General features: G+C 43.9%; 1 protein-coding gene across 2 annotated transcripts in view; it reads right to left on the bottom strand.

The window, feature by feature from the left end:
* Positions 1 to 21,808, bottom strand: part of DNAH8 (dynein axonemal heavy chain 8) — a 390,116-nt gene that overhangs the window by 100,158 nt on the left and 268,150 nt on the right. For both annotated transcript variants that reach the window (XM_053305243.1, XM_053305251.1), the window contains 4 exons: positions 13,436 to 13,558; positions 12,141 to 12,271; positions 10,914 to 11,067; positions 68 to 232 (listed from right to left, as the gene is read on the bottom strand). In XM_053305243.1, coding sequence (XP_053161218.1) covers positions 68 to 232; positions 10,914 to 11,067; positions 12,141 to 12,271; positions 13,436 to 13,558 — 573 coding nt within the window. The remainder of the gene's footprint in view (positions 1 to 67; positions 233 to 10,913; positions 11,068 to 12,140; positions 12,272 to 13,435; positions 13,559 to 21,808) is intronic.

The raw sequence follows: 21,808 nt of genomic DNA, 5'->3' as shown, positions 1-21,808 counted from the left end.
GAATGTGGGAACATCTCTTAAGAAAATCTGTATAAGTAAAATAGGGATGGTTTTAAAGGATACTCACTGGAGAAAAGCAGAGAACAACATGAAGATTTTTCCTTGACCGTGTTATGAAATATTCATAAAGATTATCAAAAGTAGGAGGAACTCGTGGTAGCTCTCTTTTCATTACAGATATCAATCCTTGAGTAATTTCATCCATTTCATCTCGAGGAAATAAATTGGAGATCTTAACAAAAAGTAAAAATTGTCAGAAAAATTAAAATTAATTTAATAATATATCATGTGTAAATGGCACACCTGAATTTTCATTTAATAAATATTTCTTAAGCCCCTAAGAAGTAAAGTGCAGCTTTCATTTCAGTCTTCTGACTGAGTCTTTAAATATGCACATACAGAGGTTAAGGATATCAGGGGCCAACTTGAACACATACATGTGGACCCCATTATCCACGGGGGTTCCGTTTCACTGGGGAATCATGGATAATGGTACCGCAGATAAAGGGGCATTGAAGTAAATGGGACTGGGGAAGTTAAGTTGCTGGAATCTGGTAAAAGGGGCAAAAAATGTAGCGGGGGAAAGCAAAAATGGCAAATAAAGTGTCCTATCATGATCAAGTCCAGTCTGAAATTGACAGAACGTGCAAGCAAGATGTGATGCTGGTGGATGGAGACTGGAATGCCAAAGTTGGAAAAGGTAAGGAGGAAAACACAGTCAGCCTATATGGCCTAGGAAACAGAAATGGAGCAGGAGAACGACTTCTTAGTTTTTGCCAAGCCAATGATCTCTGCATTGCTAACAAATTCTTCAAGTGACCAAAGTGGCGCCTATACACATGGACATCACTAGATGGAGTACACAGAAAACAAACTGATTACATTGTTACAAGGAGGTGGAAGAGCTCAGTTATAACTGCAAAGATGTGGCCGGGGGCCGATTGTGGAACAGATAATGAACTGCTCATGTGCAAGTTCCAAGTCAAGCTAAAGCAGAAAAACAAAGCTATCCAGCTTACACAATATGATCTTGAGAATGTACCCACCATTTTCAAGGAGAACATCAGGAACTGCTTTGAAGTTCTGAACCACACTGATAGGGAACCAGAGGAACTGTGGAATGAAATCAAAGAAGTTGTTAAGGATGAATGTGAAAAGAGATTGCCAAAGACCAAGAAACAGAAGAAAGCAAAATGGATGTCAGAACAGATGGTGGAAATTGCCAAGAAGAGGAGAGAAGCCAAAGTCAAGAAAGATAAAGACCTCAGGAAGGAACTTAATAGGGAATTTCAGAAAGCTGGTTAGAAGAGACAAGGAGCAGTGCTACAATGACATCTGTAAAGACCTTGAGGATGGAAATAGACATGGAAAAACAAGGCAGGTTTTCCAAAAAGATCTCTGAACTCAGAGGGAGGTTCCAACCTCGAATTGGTATGTTAAGGGATGCCAGAGGACAGATAGTGACTGATTCAGAGAAGATCAAATAGAAATGGAAGGAGTATATTGAAAATCTGAACAGCAGGGATATCAACATCCAAGATACTCTAGAAGATATTCCCTACTTGCAAGAACCTCTACTATGAGAAGATGACATTAAATCAGCACTCTGGTCATTACCAAGTCGGAAGGTTACAGGAATTGATGGAATAGCTACAGAAATATGGAAGGCAACAGAAGAAGAATCAGTCAAGGCTCTAACCAAACTATGCCAGCAAATTTGGAGAATAACACAGTGGCCAATAGATTGGAAGAGGTCAGTCTACATACCCATACCAAAGAAACGAGACTTAACATATTGCGCAAACCATTGCACAATATCCTTAATTTCATATGCTAGCAAAATAGTGCTCAGGATCATCCAACACAGATTAGAGCCCTACATGGAAAGGGAAATGCCGGATGTTCAAGCTGGTTTCAGAAAAGGCTGAAGAACAAGAGACCTCATTGCTGATGTACGCTGGATAATTGAGAAAGCCAAAGAATACCAAAAAGAAGTCAATATGTGCTTTATTGACTACAGAAAAGCCTTCAATTGAGTAGATTGTCAAATTGTGGAATATCCTTCGGAAAATGGGTGTCCCAGAACACCTCATTGTTCTCATGAGAAACCTATACAGAGGACAGGAAGCCACAGTCTAGATGGAACATGATGAAACAGACTGGTGGCAAAGGAGTAAGACAAGGCTGTATACTTTCTCCTTATTTATTCAATTTATATGCTGAATATATACTGCAAGAAGCTGGATTGGAAGAAGATGAGTGTGGCTTTAAAGTTGGAGGAAGAAAAAACAGGTTGCTTACTTGTAACTCTTGATCTGGAAGTGATCCATTGTGGGTTCTGCACCTGCGCAGAGACCTTGCGGGCTGACTAAGTAGCTCCTTATGACGCCCCTCCAACCTGCACGTGCTGTGCAAAGTTAGTTAAGTTTGGGGGTTGGGGTGTCCTCCTTTCAGTTTCTTGCAGACTGCCTGTCCTGACAATCTGAGATTGTCACCATGCCAACTTGAACCTTTATATACTGCCGTGGCATTGGCATGGGCAGATCTTATGACTACAACGGATCACTATCAGATCAAGAGTTACAGATAAGCAACCTGTTTATCTGGATCGTGATCTGTTGTAATAATAAGCAATGGGTGATTATCCAGCTTTTCTCCTGGAGGCAGCTGCAGTAGACTCAAAGCTCATGGCAACACCCTCTTTAGAACATTCCTCAGAAGTTTACTTCTCGTGCCATTCACAAGTCTATTGCATAATGCTCAATGAATGGTTGTTGAGAAGACCACATGGCCGCCATGCTGATATCTGTCATCTTGATGCCTGAAAGCTGGGCTGCTGAGGCAGCATATGGTTGAATGAGCACACACTGTTTTGGAGGACGGCACGCCTTGTCGTTGGTACGCCAAGAATATCAACTCTACCAACCAATGTGCCAGACGTTGGTGGGCGATAGGGTGGCTCTTGCACCTACCCTTGTAACCCATAAACAGTTTCTTTGTCTTTCTGTATCCTTGAGTCCTTTGCAGGTAATAAAGAAGAACGCTACGAACGTCCAAAGAATGAAGAGATGTCTCCAAGGGTGTTTGGGGGTCAATGAAAAAGGTAGGCAATTTTATTTCCTGGTTTAAATGAAATCCTGATATAATCTTTGGGCGAAAGTGAGGGTCTAGCCTCATGACCACTTTATGCAGATAGAATTGAGTATAAGGCTTATCCATTCGGAGAGCCGTCAATCCACTTATATGTCGTGCCGACGTGATGGCCACCAGAAACGCTGCCTTTAGACTGAGCAGGTAGAGTGGAACTGTTGCCAACGGCTCAAAGGGATGCTCCATTAAAGCTGCAAGCACCAAAGACAGACTCCATTGTTCCACTGGTTTCCAAATTGGTGGATACAGATTATTGAGGCCCTTCATAAAGTGCTTACATTCTGGATGGAAGAAAACCGTAGTCCCATCCCAACCCTTGTGCCTAGAGGAAATGGCTGCTAAATGCACTTTGATTGAAACATTAGCCAGGCCCTTTATCTTCAGCACAGTGAGGTACAGTAGGACCTGCTGAACTGTGGCACGCACAGGCCGTTTCCCCTGGCACACATATAGGTTGCGAATCGTTCCCACTTTCTCTTGTAATTCTGCCTCGTTGAAAAACATCTGTTGTTTAACAGAATGTCCTTCAAAACCCAATTCTCCACACTGTCATTCGGAGCGTCTGGACATCGGGATGCAGAACGGCCCCCTGATCTTTGTGAAGCAGATCCGGCACAAGCGGGAATCTGTGGAAGCATCCTCCTGATAGTTGCAGGAGTGGGGCAAACCACGGCTGGTATGGGCACCAAGGCATCAGAAGAATACAGGATGCCCTGTTCCTCAATATCTGAGCTAGTACTCGGCCAATAATTGGTAGTGGTGGGAAGAGATATAGGAGACCCACACTGACTCCAAGTATGTTGGAATGCATCCCCCAGAGAACCTCACCCTATGTCTGCACAAGAACAGTAGTTGACACACTTTCTGTTGACGCTCGTCACAAACAAGTCTACCGATGGGATACCCCAGAGGTTGAAGACCTTCTGTAGGTAATAGTGTTTTATCTCCCATTCGTGTCTTTGGTCGTGATAGTAGACTCGAATGGGGCTGTCCACCAGTTGATTGTCCACACCTCTTATGTGTATTGCCACTGGATAGATGGCCTGTGCCACACACCACACCCAAATCTTCAGGGACATAGTGACATGGAGACTGTGCCCGCCTGCTTGTTGAGGTAGGCAATAGCTGATGTATTGTCCAGCTGTACTTGCACTACCACTCCCCTGAGTATGGGTTTGAAGGCTCTCAATGCCTGGAATACTGCCAGCAACTCCAAGTAATTGATATGATGCTGCACTTGAAGCTCCATCCATTTGCCCTGTATGCAATGGTCCCCGCAATGGGCTCCCCAACCCAGAAGCTATGCATCTGTTGTCACCCAGCGTATCGGGGTCAATGGTGCAAATGGGACCCCTTGGGTCAGATTGCATTCTGCTATCCACCAATGGAAGATTTTTACTACACTTGGCAGAATTTGTAAATGCATACCATGGCTAACCACATTGGAGCGAAAGTTGTGTAGGTACCAACATCGTAAGGCTTGCATCTGTATCCGTGTGTACCGGACTGCTGTGGAACAGGAGGCCATCAGTCTCAGCAGACGTTGTATCTGTACCAAAGGTTGTATGGGATTGCAAATGAATTTCTGAATAAGTAGGTGTAGTTGACGGATGTGTTCTGGAGGTAAGTACGCCCTCTTCTCTTCCAGGTCTAGGACTGCACCAATGCAGCTCAAACGCCTCACTGGGTTGAGTTTCGATTTTTTCCAATTGATATTGACTCCTAGGTCATGGAGCAATTGAAACAATGTTCATATCTGTCCGACCAGTCAATGTTTGTCTTTGCTGACCAGGAGCCAGTCGTCTAGAAAGGGACAAACTATTATCCCCTTCGTCCTCAGGTAAGCAATTACAACAGCCACTACTTTGGCAAAGACCCTCGGTGCTGTCGAGAGACCAAAAGGCAGGACCACATACTGGTAGATCTGTTGACCTACCATGAACCTGAGATACCAGCGGTGGTCCTCCTGAATGCCCACATGAAATAGGCATCTTTCAGATCCAAGGTCGCCCCCCCCGCCAGCCCCATGTCATCTAGGCCAGGAAGGGCAGAACTGCCTGCAAGGCTGTCATTCTGAATTTCCTGTCCGTCACATAGCAATTGAGTCCCCTTAAATCCATAATTGCCCTGATTCCCCCATCCCATTTTGAGATTTTGGAAGTTGCGGGGATAAAATCCCGAAGGCCTGTTCACCCTCTGCACTGGCACAATTGTCTGTTTTTCCAGTAATACTTGCACCTCTCTCTGAAGCACTGACGTGGCTCTGGTGAACTTCATGCCTGAGAATAGTGGACGAGCTTTGAACTCTATCGCATAACCCATCTGTATAATTCACAATACCTGATCTGATGTTATATTGTGCCATGCTTGGGCATGGCTTGCCAGTCTGATGTTGTTTCTGGCAACTACAGAACCGATGTTTGGGGTCCTGGCAATTACAGAACCTATCTTTGGAGTTCTGGCTGCAGTGGCAATGCTGTGCATTTCCAAGCTGCTGTTGTTGGCCTTGGCTAATGCTGTTTTGTGCAGTGGGTGAACAATCCTGTCAAAATGACTGTTTGGAATTGTCCTTGTTCTGGTGGGCATTATTCCCCTTAAGCTTCGGATTGTATCCCTTAGACCGTTGATATGGTCTGTATTGTTTTCGGAACTCCCTCTTTTCTTGGTAGCAGTAGGGCTTTTGGCTAGAATAAGAGCGGCCCTTTGTTGTACTCCCAGATGTAGACAATGTTGTCTTAAAGGTACGGGCTGTGAATTTGGATTTCTTCAAGGATTCCATCGTAGAATCAGTATCGTCATGAAAGAGTTCCTTTCTATCAAATACGAGGCCCTCAATCCGGTCCCTCATATCCTGATGGAGGGATGTGGAGTGTAACCAAGGGTGACGATGCACGCTGACCGCTGTGACCATTGTCTGGGACTCTGTTTCAGCCAGATGTTTGAAGGCACTCAACTGCTGCCTCGTTATGGCTGTCATTCTCTCATACATTTCATTGAACTTCCATTGGAATTCTTCTGGGGACATGGAGGTTGAGTCTTGTAAGCTATAATCACATCCCACAGGATGTGATTATAGCGGACAATGCAGGCTGCATAGTTCACAATTCTAATTGCTAAGCTGGATGTGGAATAGACCTTACGCCCCATCACATCCAGCTTTCTACCTTCTTTCTCTCCAGGTTTGGTGTACTGGCGTCCGCCATGAGATGAGGAAGTACAATCAATTACCAATGAATTGGGCACTGGATGGCGTAAAAGGTAAGTGTTCTCTTCCTCACAGATTCTATATAAACTCTCCAATCTCTTTGGGGGGGGGGCAGAGATCTTCAGGGCCTCCCAAGCTGTCTTAGCTGACTTGCTAATAGCTGGTATCATAGGCAAAACCACTGGGTGTGCTATTCTGGATTTCGCCATCATATTATACACCGGGTCGGCATCCTCAGTATCAGGTGAACTGAGATCCATCCCTAATAAGGGCATGATACTCCTTTAACTCTTCAGTCAGAGATCTGGAGAGGCAAGGAGGCCTGTCTGAAGGTGGATCAGACCTACAACTGCCCACATCAGGGTCTGATATTTCCGACGCCTCCTCCTCTGCAGAATAGGCATCTGGAGAAGAAAGTTCCTCTGGTGGCAGTGGACTAGATTTCCTCTGCCTCTTCCCCACAGGTTTTTCTGGTAATGACTTCAACTGGACAGGTGGTGCCTAAGGTATTACATCTCTTTGCACCAGCTGTGGTATCATCTGGATCTGCGGTTGTATCAAATTCCCTTGTGGGGCAGAACAAGCTCGCTGCACTTTGCAACGCATGTAATCTGCATAGTCATTAGGTGGTGAGTGGCGAAAACCACAGTAATGAGCAGGAGTAATCTGCTTGGGCTGATGCTCAAAGCACTGTGCAAGAAGTAGCAAGCGTAATGGGGTCATGTGCAGAAGGCATAGTCGTTGACAGCTGCACTTGAAGAGGAGACATGGACAGCATCCTGGGAGGTTGTAGAGGATCTGCATCTTGCTCGATGTCAAGTCCTGTACTCAAGAAGCCATGGAAGGTAGAACCTGAAGGTGTATTGGAGGCTGAGTCCAGTAGATCTTGCAAGGTAATTGAGCCCCCTGGCGTTGGCAGTAATCTTCTGATTGTTCCCCCAGCTGCGCCCATATCTCTGGGGTTCTTGGGGTTGAGGGAGACTGTTCTGGGGTCTTTGCTGGAGACAGGAGATAGAGATTTTTTGATGGCTGCAATGCTGCTGCTGCGGCTTGCAATGAATGGACCGCTGACATTGTAGTAGCCGTTGACATTGATGTCAATGTCGAAGCTGTTGTCAACGTTGGGAAGGGGCCGGTGAGCACTGAAGAAGAAATGTTCAATGTCGTAGCTGCTGCATTCGATGCCAAAAAAGATACCGGTGCTGTTGCAGACCCGATGTTGTCGCCGCTGCCGTTGATGCTGGGAAAGATACCGATGCTGTTGCAGACCCATTAGAGTCGTCTTCAAATGTCTGCTACTGAAGGAGAAGGGGTGCAGTGCTTCTTTTTCGGTGGCGCAGCATACTAATCAGAATCACTTCCTGATTCATGATGGTGCCTTGGTTCGCCGTGTCTATGCCCCTTGTCTGACACCACCTTCGGCTTCTTAAAAAGATCATCTACAGACCTCAAACAGTCAGAGCCCATGGTTTTAGACTGCTGTTGTGCAGTTCCGCGGGCAGTCGACTTCGTAGTCAACAGCGACTTAACTTCCAATGCCACCCTAGCACTCAACGTCGACTGGGCAATCAATATCGATTGGACGTTCAATATGGATGGAGTGGTCGGCCGTGGCATCAGAGGGCAGAGCGCCTCATCGTATAATGCCGCTCTAAGCTGTAGTGCTCTATTTTGCCTGGTTTGTTTGGAGAAGGGGCAGCAAATCTTGCATGCAGCCGTATTGTGCTCCTCTCCAAGGCACATTAAGCAAGTGTCATGGAGATCGGTCAATGGAAGCATTTAGCACAGCGCTTGAAAGTTTTCTTCACCTCCATTACTGAGGCAAAGGTCTGTTTGTAGCCTGTTGCCAAATCGCAAGACAAATCGTTTCCTTATCCTTTCCAAGTCAAAACACAATCAGATCCAATGAGCAAGCCAAATCGTTATCCAAGGAACATCCGTTATCCAATCCAGGTTAGTTTAAAGAATAGTTGTAGCAGTAATACCGAGGAGCTATCACAACAAGGTTTGAATGCTAAGGCGGTCAAAGAGAAACTAAAAGGAGGACACCCCAACTGCCAATCTTAATGAACTTTGCAAAGCATGTGCAGGCGGGAGGGGCATCACGAGGAGCTACTTAGTCAGCCTGCCTGCACAGGTGCAGAACCCACTGATTATGATTACAACGGATCACAATCCAGATCACCAATAACCTGCGCTGTGCTGAGAATGCGGATGATCTGCAAACTCTAGTAATGAAAGTCAAGGAGCACAATGAAAAAACGGGACTAAGACGAAATGTACTCAACTAATGACAACAGGTACACCAACCAGCCTCAGAACTGACAATGAAGACACTGAAGTAGCAGATAGCTTCTGCCTTTTAGGATCGATCGTCAACAGTAAAGGATCCAGCAGTCAAGAAATACGCCGCAGACTAGCACTTGGTAGGGTTGCAATAAAGGCCTTGGAAAGGATATTTAGATGCTGTGACGTGTCTACACCTACAAAGATTAGAATCGTTCGGACAATGGTTTTCCCCATGACACTCTATGGATGCGAAAGCTGGACTTTGAAGAAGCAAGACAGAAAAAGCATTGATGCTTTTGAACTTTGGTGCTGGAGAAGACTTTTGAGGATTCCATGGACAGCCAGGCAAACAAACAAATGGATCATAGAACAGATTAACCCAGAATTTTCACTCGAGGCACAAATGACCAGGCTCAAACTATCATATTTCGGACAGATTGTGTGAAGATCCAGCTCCCTTGAGAAATCCATAATGCTGGGGAAAGTTGAAGGCAAGAGAAAAAGAGGACGACCAGCAGCAAGGTGGATGGACTCGATTACGACAGCAATGAATGTACCAATGAGAGACCTTAAAGGCCAAGTTGAAGGCAGATCATCCTGGACAGAATCTATCTATGTGGCTGCTAAGAGTCGACACCGACTTGATGGCACTTAATCAATCAATCAATCATGCTCCACGGGTGTCCAGCTGTACAGGAATGCCCCCCGCTGTACCAAATTCCCTATTTTTCCATGAAAAATCATGGGAAATGCTTTTTAAAAACCCAATGAGCCACAAAATTGCTCCTTTTTGCAAAATGGCGGCTGGAAATAACCTTTGAGGTCATTTTCAGCCATCTAGGGACCACGGATACATGGGTTTTAACCCTTTTGAATCCACAGATAATGAGGTTGGATGTCAATTAGACACCCGCAGATATGAGTACCGCATATAGTGAGATCCACCTGCATCCTACAGTTTGATAGTGAATCCATGGTGCTGCCAGGGTTATACTTACAGAGCCCTTTGCTTTAGAAGGGAAATGCCTGCCAACCAACTATTTAGCAGAGAAGAACTGAATGAAGCCCCTTGGGGTCCTTCTGGAAAAACCGATAGTCAAAATAGATTAAGATTCTAATAAAGGATTCCAGGCTCAGAGCTCTGCCTGTTGGAATGGAGAAAGCACCTATATGTGCAGCACTTAGTTGTGTATGTGGTTCCCCATGGCCCATCCAGCTGCACATACATGTGTGGAAGCCTGTCTTCATACACATACTGCCCATAGATGGCATGGGGTGAGGCCATATGCCCTAAGATCTTTGGGTAACAGAAGCCCATCATCCTTTGATTTTCTCTGAAAACGTCCCTTTCAATATGTAGGCACACAAAAGTACAGCCACTTGCAGAAATCCTATGCTTTTATGTGGACCATACTCATCCTGCAAGAATATAGACCAGGCCTGCTCAATTTTTGCCCCCCAGCTGTTTATTGGACTACAGCACCCATAATCCCCAACCACAGTGGCCAATAGCCAGTAGGGATGTGCATGAACGGGCTTGTGCACTCCCAGGAGGTGGAGGAGGGTTACCTTAAGGATCAGCGAGGGTGCCCTTACCTCCACTGCTTCCCCCCACCCCACTGGCGCTGCCTGCAAAAATGCTGTCACAGGGCAGCTGTGTACTTCCTTGAAGCCCTTGTCAGTGTCATATTGGAAGAGGCCAGTACGCATGCATGACACTCCTTAAAGGTAACCCCTCACCTCCAAACCAGTCTGAACGCCACACCTCGGAACTGGTTCGACAGTCCATAAAAGGATCGGCTAACTGGTTCGTGCACATCCCTAATAGCCAGGGTTTATGGGAATTGTAAGACAACATCTTCAGGAGGGCCAAAGATGAACAGCCCTGATATAGTCACAAATACAGTGGCCAACATTCTGAATTTTTTGGCTAGTTACTGCCCTCCCAATAAATTATCACAAAAATCATTACCATATTTTCCCAAATAGGAGTTGACTCTGAATTTAAGAAGACTCCCTTAAAAGATAGAGATTCAATACAGGTTACCTGTATTTACTCAAAATTTAAGACAAGCCCCACATTTCTACCATTAAATAACCTGGAAAAAACCTAGTCTTGGATTCAGTTAAATACGGTAAATCTTATCTCTGAATTGCATATTTATTTTTTATCTCTTTCTGGATATGCATCTATGCTATAGCCTACTCTAAACCTTTAGGACAGCCTAAATAATCACAATAATAAACTATATTGAGTAGAAATTCTAACCTCTCCAGAAGAAAGCAGGTTATTAAGATATTCCAGAAATGCCTCATCTTTTATTTCATTATCTGTGAAAATGAATGTAATTCCTTTGCCTTCAGCACCAGCAACTCTGTATAAAAGCTTTAGATCATCTGTTAGATTGGCCACATTGTATGATCTGTAAGGGGGAGAAAACCCAAGCTTAACATGCAGTACAGATTAATCATCCACAAACTTTAGTTAAGAAAAAGTCTGTATCAGTGAAGCTGGGGCAGAGCAGGGAATCAGTATATAATTCAGTAAGCACTGCCTCTTTGTACTATGCTAGCAGCTGTAACCTTGAGCAGATGGTGTGTATATAATTTAGTGATACGCTTCTGCAGGAATAGCCATCACTAAACATTACTGCACAAAGCACTACGCTAGGGTATGGTTTCTTAACCTTGGGCCCCCAGATGTTGTTGGACTACAACTCCCATCATCCTCAGCCACAAAGGCCATGTCTGGGGATGACGGGAGTTGTAGTCCAACAACATATGGGGGGCCAAGGTTAAGAAACCCTGCTCTAGGGCAAGCTGTGCTGGGAGGTAAATGAAATAGGTCTATGAAATTATATACAGGTGGCCCTCGTTATTCAAGTGGGTTCTGTTCTTGCCTATAGACACGAATATGGAAACCATGAATAATGAAACCTTACCCCTATGGGAATCTAGGGTTGTTGTTATTATTATTATTATTATTATTTTACATTTTATATCCCACTCTTCCTCCACGGAGCCCAGAGTGTAGTTTCTCCTCACAACAACCCTGTGAAGCAGGTTAAGCTGAGAGAGAAGTGACTGGCCCAGAGTCACCCAGCAAGTATCATGGCTGAATGGAGATTTGAACTGGGGTCTCCCCGGTCCTAGTCCTGCACTCTAACCACTACACCACGCTGGGTTAGGTTCCTAACAAAAGGGGGGGGGGCAAAAAAGCAAGGGAGGATTCTGTTTGATGGCTGATCTTTGTTTCTGTTTCTGTTTCATTGAATGGTGTTTTTATTCTCCTATTGTGAGCCACCTTGGGGGCCCTTCAGGGACAAAAGGTGGAGTACATATATATTCAGTCAATCTAACAATTAACCACCACAGAACAGCCAGGCTTATTATCAATCTCATTTGTTTATATATCAATGTATCCTCAGAAAAAGCAGCTTCTAGCTCTGTAGAAAGAAGTAATCAGCAAGCACTTGCTTGAACATATTTTTCTCACCTAGTTAAAGTTATTTGAAATATTTTGTAACCAGCTATAAAAGACGCTAGCCTTGAAAGACTCTGTTTTCCAGAACCTCCAACTCCTACAAGTAAAGCATTTCCACATGCTGTCCGAATTATTCGTGAAATCTATATTTTAAAAAAAGATAAGGTCAGCACAGTTAAAATACGATCACAGTTTCTTTTGAAAGTCACTTTTGAAGCGTTTTAAGAAACAGTCTAAATATCTATGGTTTAACATATCTTTCTCATATAAAAGTGGTGACATCCAGTTATAAGATAGTAATTTCTCTCTGACAGGGCACATAAGAACACAGCAGTCTCTACTATACTGTGCTCCCAAAAGGACTCTACAGAAGTATGAGACTGGATCTTAGAGTGCCATGGCCTTGTATGAAAAGACCTATAATAAAGGGCCAAGAAGAGGGGTTTTGCTAAGCATTTAAAAGATCTGGGGTCCTGTCCCACATCATCCCTGTCGATAATCAAACTCAATCATATCCTCTCCAAAGTATAATTACGTATGTTTTTAAAAGTACCTAATATTATAATGCAGCACCTATGAAAGTAGAAGAAGCAGAGAGCTAGGTGAGGTCTCCCATGTTCTGTGCAGTTCCCTCCACTGGTGCACTTCCTTTTTGGAAGAGGTCATGGAGGAGGGAGGTGGATGAAGAGATGTGGGGTTCTGAGTAATTAATGGGGGGGTCTGTGCCCCATGGGCCACCCCCTAATGACGCCGTTGGCCAACACTCTCTGTTAGGACGTCTGTTGTATATAATCAATATATACACAACAGAAGTGTAACATTTACATAATCACAAGTTCTAAAATAGAAATAAATATTTTATTTATTTATTTGTTTGTTTATTTTTACATTTTATATCCTGCTCTTCCTCCAAGGAGCCCAGAGCGGTGTACTACATACTTAGGTTTCTCCTCACAACAACCCTGTGAAGTAGGTTAGGCTGAGAGAGAAGTGACAGGCCCAGAGTCACCCAGCTAGTATCATGGCTGAATGGGGATTTGAACTCGGGTCTCCCCGGTCCTAGTCCAGCACTCTAGCCACTACATCACACTGGCTCCTATATTTCAATGAAGTGATTGGAGTAGTGATTCTAATCCAGTCTTAGATTGTGGGGGGTGGGGGGAATCTAATAGAACATGGCTATTAGATATCCATTTGGCAAAGTTATTGTTTCCTTCCAAAAAGATACATTTTCCAAAATCATTTTAGTGTCATACATGGGCATATAATTTCAAATTAAGATTATATTATTAATTAAAACCACAAACCTTCACAAGATGTGTTATTGCATCTTTGAAAAACACCAAATCAAGAAATCCTCCTCTAACAGCTTCATTGTATTGTCTTTGGTAATACTGCAATTTGTCACTTAAAAATTCAAGACTTGGAATCTAAGATGGGAAAAATATGAAATAAAGAATATAACAGGTCAATTTACCATAAGCTGGTATTTGCCCTGTTCATGAAAATGATGTGCACATTATATTAGGTTAAACACGCATAACATAATATGTAAATTAGTTGTCACTCCCAAATACATGACATATTTCTGATGTGGCCCCTAGTACATTGCCTACTTGATTTGCCATTTTCTACAAATAGTTCAGGGTGCTAGTTTTGACATATCAAGCCTTATATCCCATTACAAACACTATCCCATTGTGAGCAGATGGACCAGGTCATGGAAGGAGCTAGACAGATTCCTGACTGTGACTCTTTAAAGGGGGATCATATCAGGAAGAAGTCTGGAGAACAGGAATAAACCTCTTATTCTGCTTCATTCTGAATTCATTGATTCATTCATTCACTCACTCTATACCTCAGATACATCTACAGCCCCTTGCATCCAAGCAAGGGGAAGCAAACAAAGGGGAAATCCTTGCCTCTTAAGCCCCTTCTCACATCCATTACAGTATCATTCCCATTACAGCCTCAAAACAAGTTGTGCTGGTAAGAACTATTTTCCTTTCACTACAATCTTAATTAGCATCCTCACAAGTTAGCCCACTTCAGGTTTAAATGTTCACATATCCGCCATCTTGAATTGGGATGGATGTCATTATCACAAACTATGTTACTGAGGTGTCCCCATTTGTCCCTACAGCTGTAGCAAATTTGGTTCAAATCAGTTAGGTGGTTCACAAGTTGGCCCTCTTCTGCCTCAAACGTTCACGTGTCTGCCATCTTGAACAGGGGTGGATGACAAAATTACAAACTACACCACTGAATTATCCCTATGTGTCCCTACAACTGTACCCATTTGGTTCATATGGGTCCAGGCATTGCAAAGTTGATAGGGGGATTCACAGACACATGGACAGACAGACAGACAGACACAAACAATGCCAGTAACCTCACAAGCTTACTTCCTTAAGGAAAGTAGGCTAAAAGCAGGTTGCTTGCCTGCAACAGGTGATCACTGGGTGATCTAGGATCATTCAGAAAATGGGTAATGCACCTGTCCTGCGCACTAGCCTCTTCAGAAGAATTTCACAGCTCCTCAAAGCGCTCTGTAGCTCTACCCTTTGCACACAAGCTATGCTTGGTATTTTCAGCAGCAGAATGCCATTTGCTTAGTTCCTGCATGGAGGAATTGAGATCTTCCACTGAAAATACTGAGGTAAGTGGACCTGAAGAATAACATCAGAGTAGCAGGGAGGTCGGGCAGGTGTTGTGAATGATCCTGGATCATCTAAAGACCACCTGTTACAGGTAAGCAATCTACTTATCTTTGAGGTGATCTAGGATCATTCCCAACATGGGTGTTTAGCAAGCTCACTGATTAAATGGTGGAGGGTGCAAGGATGTTAAGCTTAAAGCACCTTCTTTAGAACTGCCCACCCAAAGTTGGCCTCAGATGCTGTCTGGATGTCTATAGTGTAATGTATTATGAATGGCAGTTTTGAGGACCAGGTGGCTGCTTTGCAAATGTCACCAATACAAATTCCAGACATATGTGCTGTGGAGGCAACCATGGCCCTCGTGGAATGGGTGTTGATGGTAGTTGGAGGTTTGATTCCCTGTTACTTATAGCAAAGGAAGATCAGTTCCACCAGCCAATTTAAGAGTCTTTGCCTGAAGATAAGGTCTTCCTTTGCTCCTGCTTTTAAAAGCAACAAAAAGTCTGCAAGCTTTCCAAAAGATCTTGGTTCTGTCCATGTAGGACAAAAGAGCCGTTCTAACATCCATGGATCAGAGAGAATGTTCCAAAGGAGTGGATGGGTTCATGAAGAAAGAAGGGAGAACAATATCTTGGTTGATATGAAAACCAAAGACATGGATACTAATAGTTCAAATGGTGACTCTGTTAATGTAGAGAGAACTAGGGAGAGATTCCGGAAGGGAGGGGAAAGGTTGTTTAGGCCTTTAAGGAACTTCTTCAGGTTGGGATGACAGAACAGTCTTTGAGTCCCAAACAGGGTGAATTGCTGAGAGGGTTGCCATATGAATTTTAACAGAAGAGTTAGGCCAGATTGTTTTAGTAAGGTACAACAGAACTTGTTTAATGGTGGATTTGATTTGAAAGAGTTAAATCCCTTACTTCCAGGGTAATTGGCAAAGCGTTTCCACTTGCAGTTGTAAGTCCTCATGGTGGATGCTTTAGTCTCATTTAACAATATTCCATTCAAGAGTTCAGTTTCTAGGCAGTCAGGTTCAGTGTTCATAGACTGTGGTGGAAAACATGAAGATTGAGGCATTGAGGGAGGCAAAAATGGTTGCCCTGGGACAGACAGAGGAGAAGAGGGAGTCATGGTTGCCTTGGCCATCATGGTGTGAGTATGATGCAGGACATTTTGTCATGTAGTATCTTGCTCAGGACTCTTGAGAACAGTGGAAATGGGGGACGGGTGGTAGAACTATTAGTCTTTCAATGAAATTTGGAATGTGTCTCCTAGAGATTCATGACCCATGCCCACTTGGGAGCAATTAAGTTATCATATCTTGTTGGTCGGGGACACGAAGAGATCCATCCATTGATGGAACAGGTTGGAGAGGACTTTCAAATTGATCTTCCACTCATGCTGTTGTAGAGTGTTGGTCTCTTGCTTAGGGAGACTGCTAAGGTGTTGTCCAACCCTTTTATGTGGAGTGTGCATCAGTCCAATAGTTGGATTGTTTAATTGAAAATGGACCTGGATACCATTCCTCCTTGACAATTGATATAGGTAATTGCTGTAGTATTGTCCAGGACGAGATGAATGGTCTGATTCTTTATCAGAGGCAGAAAGGATTTGAGAGCAAGGAAAATCACAAGAAACTCCAAGAAGTAGACATGGAGGGCAGATTGATGAGGATTCCACAGTCTCTGTGCATGGAAACCTGCACAATCTGCTCCCCAACCCCTGAGAGATGCATCCGTTGTTACCATGTTTATGGGTGAGGGAGGTTGAAAGGGAACCTCTTCTAGGAGGTTCTCTGGAAGAGTACACCAATGCAGTGATTTCAGCACTGACTGCAGGAGGACTAGCCACATGGATTGGCTGACTATATATGGTTTGAACACTAACAGAAACCATGTTTGGAGGCACCTCATCCAGAGTCAGGCATACCCTACAGGATGCAGGATGCCATCAAACCTAAGAGTTTTTGTACTGTTCTTGTCCTCTGTTTTGAGTGGGCCACAAATGTGGAGATCAAGCATACAATAAACAGGTGTCTTTCTTCTCGAAGGAAAGCTCTTTTCAGTGTGTGCCTAACAGAGCATCTATATAGAGTATCCTTTGTTGTGGTTGAAGGTTTGATTTTTTTCCCCAGTTGACCTGGAGTAGACAAGGTGCTTCTGTCCATGGAAGTTACCATCCAATCATCTAAGTAAAGGAAGATGGGGAGTTATTAGTTGGGCTATGATTGCACTCATGCACTTGGTGAAGACTCGAGGCATGGTCAAGAGACCAAATGGCAGCACTGTATATTGGTAAGTCTGACATCCTAAGGTGAAGTGAAGAAACTTCCTGTGTTTTGGTCTTATTTCTATATGAAAGTAAGCATCATTATGGTCACTAGTCACTTCTCCTCTGCCAAGAGAGGGAGGAGAAATCATCCAAAACATTCTTGGATGAATGGATTTGTTTGGATGATGAAATTCTAGAGTGGGGCAAAGACCTCCATTCCTTTTGAAGACCTGAAGATATCTGGAATAGAAACCCTTCCTTAAGTAGTGTGGGTTCTATCACCCCTTTCTCCAGGAGATCCCTCACTTCTGTTTCTAGTGCAGTGGTTGGGTGGGTGTATTTGACCCCTTGAAATACAGGAGTGGTGGTAAATTTGTTTGTGCGTCCAGTGGAGATGATACTTAACACCCAGGTGTTGGATGTAAAGCAGTACCAAGCTGTGGAGAAAGGAGCAAGTCCAATAGTTGAAGAGTGTCTTGAAAGGAATTACAGAGGAACAGAATAGTGAAAGATGCTGTTTGGGTTCTTGATTCTTTGATTTTTGATGTTGTCTCTGCTTTGGATCATAGGATGGGGATGTGGAAGCCGGCCAGTCTGGTTTTGGGCTCTGCAATTTCCATGGTGATGCAAATGGCCTCTGCGCATACAGGCCCAGGCTGTCATTCAGGAGGCCGGCAGGGGCTTGGAGGAGCCCCCGCCGCCACCTCTGATGTATTCAGAGACTCTCTACCACCTCTGTGATCTGAAAATAGAAGGTAATAAGGACCGTTCTGCTCCCTCCCAGCAACCTTTAGGATTAGGGAATGCCCGCTTTACTTGTACCTACTTACAAGTATCCCTGAACCAGCCCACAAACTGATTCTTAGAACCGAGACCCATCCGGTTCAAACGCAGACCAGCACCCAGCTTTCAGGGGCTGATGTGATTCTACCTCAAACTGGCTGGACTGGGCTGGTTCAATTTGAATCACAGTTTGACTTGGGCTGGCTCGTACACCCCTATGGTAGGGTGTCTTTTGTCCATATTGGAACTGTTTCCTGTAATCTCTGTGGTAAGACTTGTTAAATTGAAACCTTTGTATTGTGTATTTTCTAAACCCTTGTACTAAGGCTTGCAAGGTGGAGGAAGTTGTGAATGATTTTGCCATGCATTTCAATTTTTTCCATTATGTCATCACTTTTGGAACCAAACAGGCCATCTCCCTCAAAGGGCAGGCCCTCTATTTTCTTTCTCATGTCCATCTGGAGAGAGGTGGAGCAAAGCAAAGCATGGCATCTTAAAGAAACAGCTCATGTGAGTGATCAGGATTCAGTTTCTGTCAAATGTCTGGCCGTGCTTAGGTACTGACCAGTAACATCAACTGACTCTTATTGAATTTCTTACACAAGGGCTCTGGAGCACATATCATTGAATTTATTACCCAAGGGCTCTGAAGCCTCTTTAAGGTGATCCCAGATGGAATAGTGATATTTGGCCAGGTAACTGGCTATTTTAATAAAGAGGCAAGAAGCTGAATAGAACATGTGCCTCATAACATCCAAATTTCCTTGCCTTCTTTCTAGTGAAGCAGAATGTTTCCTTACCCATTTATTTCCCATGGCGCAGTCCACCACTAAGGAGTTTGAGGGTGGGTGTTTGAAAAGGAAAGGGCAATCATCTTCCTGAACTCTATAGAGAATTTCCAAGTTTGGAAGTGGAAGCTGCAGGTGCTCCCCAAGTTGACTTAGTTGAATTGACGAGAACTGGCAGCATGGGAAGTGCTGCTGGTTGAGTTACAGAGAAAGAGGACATAAAGTCATATAATGGATCTTTAACTTTGGGAGTTGGTGATTTTAGCTCCAATCCCAGACCTTTGGCCATTTCAGTTACTTGCACACAGGGGCGTATCTTGGGTAGGGCAGGCAGGGCACGTTCCCTGGGCGCCACTTGAAGGGGGCGCAAAATTCTTAATTTTTTTTTAAAAAATGGCAACCAAAAACAAAATGGCCACTGCACATGCTCAAATGGCCTCTTTGAGGCCCTAGGCCATGCCAGGCCTTGCAGAGGCCATTTGAGCATGTGCGGTGGCCATTTTGTTTTCAGCAGCCATTTTTAAAAACACACAATTATTTTTAAAAATGGCCACAGCACATGCTCAAATGGTCTCTGCGAGGCCCTAGAGGCCAGCGGTGGGAGGGGTAACCTTTGCAGATGCCCCCCTCCCACGGCCTATAGGAAGCACCGCGAAGGGGCTACAGGTTAAAAAAAATTAATTTAATATAATATAATATGTCACTGTACACACATTCAGTTTGGCACTATGTACAGAGAATCAGGGATTGTGAATACTGAGCTGAAGCTTATGAGCTAGGATTGTATGCATTTGCTCTTACTTTGCTCCTTATGATAAGTGAGTTAAATGTGGTGTCTTAATAATATGGCTATTAATGGTGAGTTTGTCTTTGAATCAGTGTGAAATCCTTAGTATTAAGGCCCACTGGGAGTTTCTTGCTCTCTTTCTCTCATTTTAACTGTCTCTCTGAAAGACTAGAATATATTCCAAGCAGTGACACAGTTTACTCTGCATATCCTTTAATTATTTGCAGAGTATCTGGGAAAAGCCAAATTCTCCATTTATTTTTAAAACTTATGTAATAGTGATGCTACAATGCATAGTAGAGAGTTAGACAGGCACTTCTGTTTAGTTTTCCAAGTACACCTCCACATAGTATTAGGGTATTTCATGAGCCCCAGCATACTGAAATTTGTAGTTTTCCAGCATTTTTTGGTCTGGCTATGTCCACTGCTCAATAGTTTTTGAAATTTTAAAAGATTAACAAGCTTGACTTATATTTTTCAGCTGATATTATAGTAAAGTTATCTAAAAGATGGGTGTCAGATGTTTGGACAGGGGGCGCAATTTCAGTGCTTGCCCTAGGCGCTATTTTCCCTAGATACACCTCTGCTTGCACACAATAAGATTTAATCTCCTCCTTGAGAGAGTCAGAATCAGGGTTAGGGATGTTTTTGTCTGGTGACAAATCAGAGGGATTTTCTGTTAAGGCAGAGTCTGTCTCAGAATCAGAAGATGAGGTATAGTCATAATCCATATTTGCTTTGTCAGGAACTTGAAGTTTAACTTGTTCAGTTGGGGCTGATCTGAACATCTGATGATGTAGTGTGAAAATGTACATCCTGGGAGCTGCTCTGCAGTAGACTGTGGGAGAGCGGATGGATACAGAGGCCTTTTGAAAGAGGCATCATGTCCCTTCCCTAGACTCTGAACTTGAGGAACAGAGTTGGATCTCAATTTCCATAGTTTTTATAAGCGGAATTCATCATAGTCATATAGGATAAGCCCTGGGAGCAGTGTGCTTTTCATCTGTGTGAGTTTTGTTCTGGGTGGCAGTATCAATGAGTTTTGTTCTGGGTGGCAGTATCAATGCAGTGTATGTGCACATGCATTCAGAATGGGATCTTCCTGATTAAACCCGAGCAGGATCTAAAATTAACTGAGCATACATCAAAAAATGTGTGAGCATGTGCATGCGCGCACACTTTAGAGGGAACACTGCCTGGTATTGTAGGGATTCCTGCACCTCCCCACAGCACGGGTATCGCCATGGTCTAAGACTCCAGGTGAGTGCCAGTAATCCATGCATTTTTTTAAAGTGTCAGCTGGGTCTGAACAGTAGTATCCTTCCCTAAGAGGTATGATGGGAGAATAGGATGTTGGGATAACACTCACCAGAGAAGCGGAGGGTGTCTTGGGAATGGGTATTTGTCCAGAACCCAATCTGTCTTCGGTATCCAAGCCATGGATATCAAAACCTTTGAAAGTTAACCCAGATGGGGTTGCATGGGAAGAGCTCAAAAGAGATTGGATGTCCTGTAAAAAGGGTAACTCCTTCAAAATCAATGGTGTCACAGGGAAATCTCTCCTGAGATTGACTGCTATAGCAAGGCTCTTCATCATAGAGGATGTAGACGCAAGAGCTGTAGGTACCATTGTCAATACTGAAGTGGTTGAAAACTTCAAAGGCCCTGGCAACGGGCAATTCAAAGTCGAAGGTTGGGTCAATGCTGCAGTTACAATCAGTGTCAACATTGGAGTCAAAGAAAGCAATGGCACCAGTATCAGACAGTGCTGGTATCGATATTGTGGTTGATGCCAGCAACTGTAACGAAGTCAATGCCAAAGTCAAAGAACATTCTTCAGAAATTATAAGTAACTCTGGTGAGAAAGAAGATGAAGATCTCTATGTGGTTGTCATGATGTACTGGACGACGGAAGGAGAGGGGCAGTGATGAAAAGCTTGAGGAGTTATAGCTGCCAGAACTGGGCTTGATATTGGTGATCGGGACAACAGCAGAGTAGTTGATGGGTGGGTTTTGCTCTCAGTAGTAATCAATCTCGATCAATGCGCAGACTCCAGAATCAAGGTGGATGATGTTGAAGAGGCGGTCTTACAATGCTTGGAATCCAAATTGGATGCCAAGTCATCCTCTCTGTGCTTCCACTTTTTCTGGTGTTTATGATGATTGTCCTTAAAAGGTTCATGCGGCTTCATAAAGATCTCCTTAGAGCACTGCAACTCAGCATGTTTGGAAGTGGAGGCTCTCTCTGGCAACAGCTAAGATCCTGATGTCAACTGGGCATGTCGATGGCTGAACAATACCAATGGGGTCGCTGGGAAAGGGGAACCATAGGAGTAGCGGGGCACAATACACTTTTGTAAAATACAGCCCTCAGTCGCAACTCCCTATTTT

This window comes from Hemicordylus capensis, chromosome 1 (genome assembly GCF_027244095.1).
Source record: "Hemicordylus capensis ecotype Gifberg chromosome 1, rHemCap1.1.pri, whole genome shotgun sequence".
NCBI classification, from domain to species: domain Eukaryota; kingdom Metazoa; phylum Chordata; class Lepidosauria; order Squamata; family Cordylidae; genus Hemicordylus; species Hemicordylus capensis.
The sequence above is the reverse complement of the archived record's forward strand: the minus strand, read 5'-3'. Positions and strand labels throughout refer to the sequence as shown.